The sequence below is a fragment of the Orycteropus afer genome, unplaced genomic scaffold (assembly GCF_000298275.1).
Source record: "Orycteropus afer afer isolate SDZICR_OR568_19922 unplaced genomic scaffold, OryAfe1.0 scaffold00067, whole genome shotgun sequence".
NCBI classification, from domain to species: Eukaryota; Metazoa; Chordata; class Mammalia; order Tubulidentata; family Orycteropodidae; genus Orycteropus; species Orycteropus afer.
The window spans coordinates 9,283,691-9,295,918 of NW_006921654.1; the positions used below are offsets into that span (position 1 = coordinate 9,283,691).

General features: G+C 36.8%; 1 protein-coding gene across 1 annotated transcript in view; it reads left to right on the plus strand.

Moving 5' to 3' along the window:
* Window positions 1–12,228, plus strand: part of PHLPP2 (PH domain and leucine rich repeat protein phosphatase 2) — a 108,378-nt gene that overhangs the window by 35,326 nt on the left and 60,824 nt on the right. The window contains exon 4 of the mRNA XM_007940334.2: window positions 11,487–11,677. Within this exon, the coding sequence (XP_007938525.1) occupies window positions 11,487–11,677 (191 nt within the window). The remainder of the gene's footprint in view (window positions 1–11,486; window positions 11,678–12,228) is intronic.

A 12,228-nucleotide genomic window follows, 5' to 3' on the forward strand; every position in this document is an offset into this window, starting at 1 on the left:
AATTATCTTCTGTGTCTGTGTTAATTGGTTTCCCTTTTCTTTGTTGAAGAGGGTCTGTGCAATCCTTCTGCCTAGTCCGCCATCTTGCCGGAACTCTCCTACAGTTAATATATGACAGAGCCATTTAACACTTAACAATTTTGAATTAATATGTCTCACTTATCAAGGGTTTGCATCAAAATGGTTAAACTATTAGTGTTTGTAGGCAAAACTATTTATTAAGATCCTTTGTTCTGATTCCACAAATCAATCATTTAATCTTTCTATACTTTTTTGCTTGTTTATTTATTTTTAATTGTGGTAAATATCAAACCTAAAATTTGCCATTTTAAGTGTTGTTAAATGTATAATTTAGTGGCATTAATCACATTCTCAATGTTGTGTTACCATTATCACTATCTTTTTCCAAAAGGTTTTTTTTTTTTGAACCCCAGTATTTTTAATAGCAATCAGCCCCAAAATGCAAAACATTTTCTATGGGGCTTAAAGTCAATGTCATGAAACAAAATGTGATGACCTGCTATGTGGAAAATGAATTTGCTTTGTAAACTGTACCCAAATCACAATAAAAATTCAAGTAAATAAATATTTAAGTATGTGTTGATATTAAGAAATACAGCAGAGATTCCTTGTTCTTGAGTGAATTAATGAAAGCACCTGGAGCCACACAAATAACCTCAGTAGATCACTTGTATTTCTAATTCCATCAAAACACAATCACCTCCATGGTGTTATAGGGTGATTTTCTGGTCTTTATCTTGACATTCAGCTCAGTGAGCAAATTTGCTGTCTCCTTCCTTTTTTTTTTTTTAAATAAAATTTTTTATTGAGATTTGGATAAAAATCTACAAAGCAGATTTGTTTTACATTCAACAGTTAAAGCACATTTTGTTTTGTAAAACTGATCACAATCTCCACAGTGTTACAGCTCTCTTCCCACTTCCTCCCTGTGGTCCCATTTTCCCCGTGTCTTTCCTGCCTATGCCTCTCTGCCTCCCTAGCTTTCTCCCTGTGCAAATGCTGCCCTTCTGATCTCCCATGGTTGACTGTGCTAAAGAGTGCATCTCCCTGGTGTAAGTTGTTCAGCTCATAGGCCTGTCTGTTGTTTGGCTGAAAGTTAGCCATGGGAGTGAGTCCATTTCCAGGCTTGAAGGATGTCTAGGGGCTGTAGCTTCTGGGGTTTCAACAGTCTCTATCTGACCAATAACTCTGGTCTTTTTAATTTTTAAAAATTTTGATCCACATTTTTCTCCCACTCTATCCAGGGTCTCCAATTCAGTGGTAGCCAGGAGTAATCTAGTTTTTCTGGTCTCAGGGTTGTGTGGGCTGGTGATCACATGGTCCATTGGCCCTTTGGACTAAGTGCTTCCAAGTGTCTTTGATTCTCTTTGCTCATTTTTGCTCTGGACGAGGAGGAGAGACCAATAGTTACATCTTAGATGGCCGCTCCCAAGCTTTTAAGACCCCAGTTGCTACCAACCTTTTTTTTTTTTTAATCACCCCAAACAAAAACTGCATCCACCAAGCAGTAATTCCTGTTCTCTCCTTTCTCCAGCCCATGGTAACCATTAATGTACTTCCTGTTTTTGTGTATTTTTCTATTGTAGATATATCAGATATTGGGATCCTGTAATGTATGTTCTGTTGTGTCTGGTTTATTTCAGTTAGCATAGTGTTTTCAAGGCTCATCCATATCTTAGCATGTATTAGAACATCATTCCTTTTTGTAGTAGAATAATACTCCGTTATATGTATATACTACGTTTTGTTTATCCATTTGTTGATGGACACTTGGGTGGTTTGCTCTTTTTGGCTATTGTGAATAATGCTGCAAACAACATTGTTAAGTATCTGAATTTCTATTTTTAATATTTGTAACAACTCTTATAACTTAATGTGAAAAGTGATCATAATGTTCTTTACAAAAGCTTTAATTTATAATTTTTCATCACAATTTTTATTTTGTGACATGTAGTTTCTTAAAAGCTGTGAGTTTTTTATTCCCATTAATTTCTCTGTTTGGGAACACTGCTCTGTGATGTTGTTTTGGGTTTTCTTTCTTTTCACTCTTGAGTAAAGATCATTCTTACCAGTCTTTTCCCCACCTCTTACTTATTTTTGGCCAAACTATATTAATGTTTGCTCTCTGCTACTTTCAGTCTCAATTTTTGTTAGTTGTCCAGATCTGTATTTAGCAACTCAGTTTTTTAGACTTAAATAAAAGGAAGAAGTACATTTTTACCTTAACTCTGATAAGAAAAATGTAGTTAAAGGATTATTGTGACTAGGTTTAAACAAACAAATAAAACAAGCTCATAGCCATCGAATCGGATCCGACTCATAGCCATCAAATCGGGTCCGACTCATAGCCGTTGAATCGGGTCTGACTCATAGTGACCCCTCTTTGGGTTTCCGAGGCGGTATCTCTACGGAAGTAGATTGTCCAATCTTCCTTCCAAGGAGTGGCTGGTGGGTTTGAACAGGCAGCCTTCTGATTAGCAGTCAAATGCCTTAGGCACTACACTACTAGAGCTTCTTGTGACTAGGTTTAAGTCTAAGTAATTTTTGTGTTTTTTATGTTTTAGAAAAGTATAAGGTTAGCCGTTGTCTTCGAGGAAACCAGTTAAGAATTTCCTTTATAACAAATATATTACCTTAGAAAGAAAGAAAAGTAACATTGTTTATCTGGCATTGATTTTATTTTTAATGCATAATGTGTGTTCTGATTTGGTGAGGAAGAGAGTTTGGAAAGTTCTGCTGTGGCTTGTTGAGACTTTTCTGGATTTTTCTCAGGAAATGTAAACATTGATTTTTAAAAGTATTGGGTTCTGCAGTCAAAACATGGATTCTTTCTATACTCATAGAAACATAGTCAGCTGTACAGGCTATATTTAGATTTTCTGATAATGCCTATGGCAAGACTGTTCAGTAGATATTAGAACTATGTTGTCATCCTTACTTGAAATGATGATAGTTTTTTTCCAGACCAAAAAGAAAAACTTTTAATTCATAACTCAGTGGTATACCTCCCCTGAGGTAAATAAAATATGTCACCTATCATTCAATCAATAAAAAACTATGCAGTTGTAAGAAAAGAATGAGGGTGATTTCTGTGAATTGAAATGGGGTAATTTTTATGGTAAGTGAAAAAGGTAAGGTGCACACGAGTATATATGTATATCAAAGCATGTTACTTTTTTGTGTAAGGGAATTAAATACAGACACATACATTCATGGAGTTCTTGTAATGAATGAAGTTAAGTGAATGATTGCTTAAGTGCCAGAAAGAGAAGTATAAATTAAATCCTCTGCTAATTCATGGAGGGAGAATAGTTGCCACGTTGACTCTAAATATGAGAAAAAGTCTTTTAACACTAATACAAGTAATATAACACACCTATCACTATAAAGGAGCTCTGGTGGCGTAGTACCTAAGGCATTTGACTGCTAACCAGAAGGCTGGTGGTTAGAACCCACCAGCCACTCCTCAGAAGGAAGATTGGGAAATCTACTTCCACAGTGATACTGCCTCGGAAAGCCGAGGAGGAGTTGCCATGAGTTGGCTCCAACTTGACCGCAGTGAGTTTGTTTTGTTTTTTTTGGTATCACTACAAAACCAGCTGCTCCTTGGAAGGAAGATGGGGCAATCAACTTCCGTAGTGATACTGCCTCGGAAACCCAAGGAGGGGTCGCTATGAGTTGGGTTCGACTCAACGGCACATAACAACAACAAGAACTATAAAACTGAGTTTAAAGAAAAATGGGGAAGGGGACTTGAAACAGAAGGATACTAATTATCTGATTATGGTTGGACCTGAGTTCTTCGTTCTTTTTTTTTTTTAAATGCATTTTAGTGAAATATAATTTATATACAGTGAAATACACAAAACTAAAGTGACATGGGTCTTTTTTTTTTTTTTTTGGTCATCCACTCTTCCACTGATGGGCACGTAGGTTGTTTTCCATCTTTTTGCTGTTGTAAATAGTGCTGTGATGAACATGAGCGTGCATGTGTCTGTTCCTATCCTGGCTCTCACCTCTCTAGGATATGTACCTAGTAATTAGTAATGGGATTGCTGGGTCAAATGGTATCTCCAATTCCAACTTTCTAAGGAATTGCCATATTGCTTTCCACAGTGGTTGTGTCCGTTCACAGTCACAAAAGCAGTGTATGAGAGTCCCAGTCTCTCCATATCCCCACCAGCATTTGTTATTTTCTGTCTCATTGAACCTTGCTATCAGTGCTGGGGTGAGACAGTATATCTCATTGTTGTTTTGATTTACATCGCTCTGATGGCCAGTGATTGTGAGCATCTTTTCATGTATTAGCTGACCACCTGAATATCCTCCTTCGTGAAGTGTCTATTCATGTCTTTGCCCATTTTTCAAATGGATTGTTAATTTCTTTGGTGTTGAGGCATTGGAGTTTTCCATTAATCTTAGAGATAAGTCCCTTGCCAGATGTGTAATTATCAGCAAATAGAATTTGTTGCTGTCATTTTTATAATGTGCTTTTTCATTGTGTCGATTTCTTTGTTCCATATAATTTCCTATGCTGAGTTCATTTTGTTTGTGAATCATGTTACCACTTCCTTCATTGCTATTGTTTTAGTATTTGCTAAATATTTATGCTAGTCCTCTTTTTTATTTTAATGTTAAGGTTTATCAGAGTTCTTCATTCTTCATTCTACATTCTCATTCTAGAATGAAAGTTGGGCCTTAAAAATGCAAAAGAGTGCTTTTTACCCATTGCAATTACATTTACATTCAGTTTTATGATAAAACGATCAGCATTGATTCTGGTTGTTTTTCCCACCACTTGATAAATTATAGCATGTCCAGGATCCCCTTATGGGGATAGTTCCAAAGGAGTTTTAAAAAATGCCAGTTCATCATAATTATATGTTTTGGGGGTCTTAAACAGGGGACCTTTCCAAAAATGAGTTATTTTAACTTAGATAAGCTAGTATAATTCCAATGAGGAAATTATGTTTAGGAATGAGGTTTTTCAAGATACGTGTTTTTGAAAACGGGCAGTATATGCATATAGTACTAAAAGCAAAAGGTACAAAAATTAGGTACTGCAAAAATAATAGTTTTATCTGTTACTGTATAATAAAATACCCTAAAACTTAAAATGATAGTAGGTATTTATTACCTCATATGATTTCTGTGTGTCAGAAATCCAGGAGCAATTTAGCTGGTTGGTTCTGGTTCTGGTATCATGAGATTGCAGTCAGTCTGTTACTTGGGACTGTAATTATCTGAAGACTTGACTGGAGCTGGAGGATTCATTTCAAAGAAAGTTCACTCACATGGCTACTGGTAGAAGGTCTTTCAGTTCCTTGCCAGCTGTTGGCAGGAGACCTCAGTTTTTCACCATGATTGCCAAAGTATTTTCATGGCACGGCAGCTGACTTCTTCCAGTGATATAGCACATACCTGCATGCACGCGCACACACACACACACAGCCTCAATGTCTTTAATTATCTTGACTCTGTAAATGACCATCATTTCCATCACATTCTGTTTGCTAGGAATTAGTCTCTAAGTACAGCCCACACTAAAGAGAGGGAACTTAGGCTCCACCTTTTAAAGGAAGGTATGCCATAGAGTCTGGACATATCTTAAAACCACCAGAAAAGATATGCTTCCTTCCCTCCCTTCTTTCTCTTCCAACCATCTGGTTCCATAATCTAGAGGCAACCAGAAGGAAAGATATTCTGAAGTATTCTCTTTGAAGCATATACCTTAAGATATTACGTGGGTAGAGTGGTGAATTAGCTTAGTTAGAATATAGTGTTAGTGTAGCTAGCTAGGGTCATAGGGCCTAAGTTCAAACAAGTTAATATTATGTTCTCTCATTAATAAAGGCATCCGGTACCCCAGGAAGCCACTGTGCAAATGCTAGTTCTCAATCATACTGGAGTGGTAGTGCTGGGGGAAGATGAGTGGAATGACTGGCTCAGTGCTGTTTCATTATTTCTGCTATAAAGGCAGTGGAGATAACATTTCACTAAAAGTGAGGGGGCGGCATGATCAATTTTGGGAAGTAAGAAAGCACATTATCCAACTCCCTTATTTGTGCATAGGAAATGAAGTCTAGAGTATGTGATTTACTGGTGAAGTGGTAGTTCTGGGACTACAGCTGAGGTAGGGTAACTCCTAGCGAGAACATTTCTTCCTGTGCACATTAGCATAAACACAAACAAAAGAAATCAGACACAAAATAATCATAGAATGTATTTCTATTTGAAGTTCAAAATGGACAGAACTCACCTATGTGTGGCAGTACCACTGTACATCAAATTCTTTTCCCTTTTCTTTTTTTGAACATTTTATTATGCTTTAGGTAAAAGTTTACATAGCAAATTAGTTCTCCAATTAATAATTCATGCACAGATTGTTCTATGATATTGGTTGCAATCCCCACAATGTGTCACCACTCTCCCCTTTCTCTCCTTGGGTTCCCCGTTTCTGTTCATCCGGTTTTCCTGTCCCTTCTTGGCTTCTCATCTTTGGTTTTGAGCAAATGTTGCCCTTTTGGTCTCACATAGTTGATTGTTCTAAGGTGCAAATTCTTCCGAGGTATTATTGTTTATTTTACTGGCATGTCTGTTAATTGCCTTAAAGGTGGCATCTGGGAGTGACATCAGCTCCTTCAAGTTGGAAGGCTGTCTTAGAATGAGTCTTGGGGGTTCCTCCAGTTTCTTTCAGACCAGTAAATCTTGTATCTCTGTCTCTCTCTCTCTCTCTCGTTTTTTTAAATTTGAATTTCTTTCTGCTTTGTACCCATTCTAACCAGGGACCTTCTATTGTGGTCCTGGTCAGAAGGGTAGATAGTGGTCACCAGGCACCATCTACTTTTTTTGGTTTCAGGTTAGAGGAAGCTGTTGTTCACGTGGGCCATTAGTCCTTTAGACTAATTGTTTACTTGAGTGTTTTTTTTTTTTTTTTCATTCTTCTTTGCTTCAGGCAGGGAGAGACCAATATTCTTAGATGACTTCTTACATGGGTGCTCGCAAGCTTTTAAGACCTCAGGCACTACTCACCAGAACGTTATATTTCTGAACTATATCTTGCCAATTGACCTAAAAGTCTCCCAATACTATGGTCTTTAGCCTTCAGGTCCAATAGTTCATTTCCAATGTCTAAGTAGTTTCTATAACTGTGCTGTTTGTGTGCTCTATTATATATATGAGGACACATGCAGCATTTGCAAGTATGTATGTAGAACTACCCATACCTATATATGTGTGCATCAATACCCATGGAAGCAGCAGTAAAGAAATCAAACAACATATTGCACTGGGAAAATCTGCTACAAAAGACCTCTGTAAGGTGTTGAAGAGCAAAGATGTCACTTTGAAGATTAAGGTGCACCTAACCCAAGCCATGGTATTTTCAGTCACCTCATACGCATGTAAAATCTGGACAATTAATTAAGGAAGACCAAAGAATTGATGTCTTTGAATTGTGGTGTTGGTGAAGAATACTGAAAGTACCACACAGACTGTCAGAAGAACAAACAAATCTGTTCTGGAAGAAGTGCAGCTGGAATGCTCCTCGGGACAGAGAATGGCCAGATTTCATCTCACCTACTTTGGTCATGTTGTCAGAAGGGACCGTTCCCTGAAGAAGAATATCATGCTTAGTAAAGTGGAAGGCCAGTGGAAAAGAGGAAGACGCTCAATAAAATGGATTGACACAGTGGCTGCAATGATGGGCTCAAGTAAAACAAGAATTGGGAGAATGGCGCATGACAGAGCAGTGTTTCGTTCTGCTGTTCATAGGGTCGCTGTGAGTTGGAGGCAACTCAACAGCACCCACCAACAACAGCTTCTGTGCTTGTCTCCTAAGCCTCCTGTGCATGCTCCTCAGTGCTCTTTTCCTCTTCTGTGAACTAGGCATAATCAGGGCAGTGCTTGAAGTTAATAATGAAAATGTCAGTCACCATCAGCCTGAGTTTCTGAATGACAGTCTTGTGCCCTGGCCATCTGAATGCCCACCCTGAGAATTAAATTTCTGTTGCTTTCTGTTTGTTACAGTAGCTTAACCTATTGTGACTAATGCAAGTCACATACATAAGTGATAAAAATATAATTAAATGATTATTAGAAAAATCAAGGAATTATCTGACCTCTAGCGTAGAGGGAAAAAAAAAAAAAAAACTCTGGTAGCGTAGTGCCTAAGGCGCTTGACTGCTAACCAGAAGGCTGGTGGTTCAAACCCACCAGCCACTCCTCAGAAGAAAGCTTGGGCAATCTACCTCCGTAGTGATACTGCCTCAGAAACCCAAGGAGGGGTCGCTATGAGTTGGGTCCAACTCGATGGCAAATAACAACAACAACAGCAGTGCAGAGGAAAGGGCTTGTGATTTCTACATGTAGAATTTTAGAGTCAGTACATCTATATACATTTCATTTTGATTAAATATTCCTAGATTGCATAGATTGTTGATAACATTATATACTTTCATAAACAGAATTTGAAAGCACTCATTTCCCTACACCTTTTGCCAACATTAGAAATCATTGTTAAAATTAATCTTTGCTCCAAATTGTAAAAAAAAAATAGTATGTCGTGGTAGTTGGTGTATTTCAAACTTCATTTTTAAAAGGCAGCAGTAATATATTAGAAAAATATCCCACCATCCTAAAACAACTACGTTTAGATTGTGTATTTTTTTTGTCTTATTTTATGTGCATTTTTAACATTTGTATTATACATGTTTCCCTTTGAAAAATTTTAGTTATGATTGTATAAGTAATAATATATGAATTTATTCTCATTCTCTGTAATGCTTTTTTAATTACTTCTACAAACCCACTTACTAGTACATTTATAACTTATTAATTTAGTTTATGCCCTTTCAGAATTTTGTAAGCTTTTTTCCTATCTAATATATATTTTTAGGGTTTTATTTTTATATAGTGTTATTTGATGTTGGTGTTCATGCTTTTATTCACCCAACAATATGTCTTAGAAATCTTTTCTTAAAAGTATTTAGAGACTTTTCTTCTTTTTTTAAAAAATTTTATTTTGATTTGGGTGAAGATTTACAGAGTAAATTCACTTTTCATACAGCAGTTCACATAATATACTTTGTCTCATGTTAGAGACTTTTCTTCTATATGTATTTTTTAATTGCATAGTGTTGTGTATCGTGTCTCTGTGTGTAACTGTTTGCCTAGTGATGGACATTTACATTATGTCCATTTTTGGGGGTATTATAAATAGCATTGCAATAAAATTGCCTCTTTGAGCATCTGTGGTTCTCTTTAGAGTAGGTCTCTAAGCGTGAAATAATTGGGTTATAGGCTATGCACACATATATACATATTTAGAATATTAATAGTTACTATGGCAGAACAAATTTATATCCCATCTTTAGTGTTTCAGAGTACCCCTTGCCCATATAATCACCTTTTCAATATTATTAACATTTAAAATTTTTACTAATCTGATGGATAAGACAATGATTTCATTGCTTTACTTTTTGTTGCCCTGATTACTAGTATGGTAAAATATTATTTCATGTTTTTGTCATTTATTTAGGTTTATTTTCCTTTGAATTACCTATTCACATTTTTGTGCATATTTACCATATTCATATTGATTTAAAGAACTTCTTTATATATTCAGAATGTTCACCCATTGGTTACTATATGATACATTTTGTTTCTCAGCCTGTAAATGGTCTTTTAATTTTGTTCATTGTCTTAAGGTGTATTTTAAAATTTTATAGTCCTGTTTATCAGTCTTTTAGGCATTTGCATTCCTTCACTCTCCTAGGTCATAAACTTATTCTGTCTTTTCTTTCACCACTTTTATATTTTTAAAATATAGTATGAGGTAGGGCTCTAACATTAGTTTTCCCTTTATGGGTAGCCAGTTGCCCCAACATTTAGGAATAGCTCCTCCTTTTCCTACTGATTGAAAACATCACCACTATTATTACTAAGTTCCTGGCCTCAGGGTCTATTTCTGTATTCTATTCTGTTACACTGATCTATTTCTCTCTTCTTGTAGCAATAACAAAACATTTAATTAGTATACTTACATGTTTTGATAGCTGGTGGAAGTTCCCACTCTGTGTTCTTTTCTGGAAAATCACAACAATCTATAAGAGTCAAGGAAGTCTTTGTGGTAAAGTAACATTTGAGTTGGTGGTTTAAAAATTGACAGGATTTCAATAAGCAGAAAGGGAATGGAGAGCACAGGTGGGGAATGAGAAGTTCTACCCCTGTTCTGTGAATCAAGATAATTTAAGTTCAGATTGTTCAAAGTCTTCAGTGCAATAAAAGAAGCTTAGCTTTCGTTTGGCAGGTGGTAGCTGGAAGTGATCAGATCCAAGTGAGCCAGAGAAAGATAAATCTGGTACCAATGTGGGTAATAATTCAGATATGAATTAATAGGAGTCTGAACTAGGGGATTGGAAGGAATTATTCATATAAGAGACTTTTTGAGGAATTAATAAGTCACAGTTGATTGAAAAAGGAGTTGAGGGAGGCAACCCAAGAGTGAACCTGACTCTTAGATTTTGTGACTTGGGGAGAATGAAAGGGCTTGAGTTGAAAAAAAAAAAAAAAAAAAAGAAGAAGAAGAAGACCTGGCTTGCCTAGGTGATGCTGAATTGGTCTGAGACATGTTTAATTTGAATTGGTGGTCAACAGCCATTTAGGAATGTCTGATAACAGAATGAGGGACTGCAACGCAGTGCAACGTGCCAGTGTCAAGTCAGATCTGACTCATTGTGACCCCTCCTTGGGTTTCTAAGGCAGTATCACTAGGGAAATAGATTGCCCAGCCTTCCTTCTGAGGAGTGGCTGTTGGGTTTGAACTGCCAGCCTCCTGGTTAGCAGTCAACTGCCTTAGGCACTAAACCACCAGAGCTCCTTAGAATGAGCGACTAGAGCTTAGGAAATTCAGATCTAGGAGTCAGGTACATGAAGATGTTACAGCTGTGGGAATTATTAAGATTACGTGGAAAAGTATATGTGTGTGGAGGAAGAGAAAGAGGCTTTTATCTTAATTTTTTAAGAGCCTCCTGAAGGCAAATAATATTAAGATCCAAACTTTATAGATAAGGAAAGTAAAGCTCAGTGACATTAAATAGTTCAGGGCAATACGGTAAGTGACAGCATTAAGATTCAAGCCTGAGTATGTTTGACTCCAAAGTTCCAGATCTTAACCACTCACAGTACTGTATACATAGGAGATTTGATTGTTGAAAGAAGGGTTAACTATAGCACCCAAAGTAAAATGTTGCTTCATAAGTCAAAATTTACAGGTACTTCACTATAGAACTTCAGGGATGAATAATATTTTAGGACCAAGATCTTATTTTCTAATACTTTTATTTCTTGGTTACTTATATATACAAATAGGGTTGCTGAATATTGCTACCTTATAGTTTATTTTTCCCTTTTGGTATTCTTACACTGCTTTAATGGTATATTCTGAAATACATTTTTCTTCACAGAAAAACCATGCCAGATGGATCATCTGGACCGAATCCTTCTGTCTGGCATCTATAATGTGCGCAAGGGAAAGACCCAGCTGCATAAGTGGGCTGAACGCCTGGTTGTTCTCTGTGGCACCTGCCTCATTGTCTCCTCAGTGAAGGATTGTCAAACTGGAAAGATGCACATTTTGCCTCTGGTTGGGGGAAAGGTAGGATTCACAAAAATGAATTATTCTTAATTTGATTTTGTTTAAGAAAACATTACATGTGCTTTCATCATTTTTTTTTTTTTTTTTTTTTACCTTTTTAAATATTACATTACAAAGCTTGCATTTTAGAGTTCCTAGGTTTTAAAGGAGCTTTGGTGGTACAGTGCCTAAGGCATTTGACTGCTAACCAGAAGGTTGGTGGTTCGAACCCACCAGGTACTCTCCATAGAACGAAGACTGGGTAATCTACTTTTGTAAAGATTTACCACTTCAGAAACCCAGTGGGGGTTGCTATGGGTCAGAATTGACTCAATGGCAGTGGGTGTGGGTTCTTTGGTTTTAGGTTTAAATAAAATAAACTGACTCAGTTTAACTTGAGGAAAAGAGAAGTTTATTTACATCCCAGATTCCATGGAAGGGCCAGAGGCTATCCACATCCAAAATCCTGCAGCAGAAATGGTCTGTTGAGCACAACCTACCTCTGCTTCTAGGCCCTAGATACTATTGCCTGTAACATCAAGAATAGACCGAGAGGGACACAAAAGACCTGT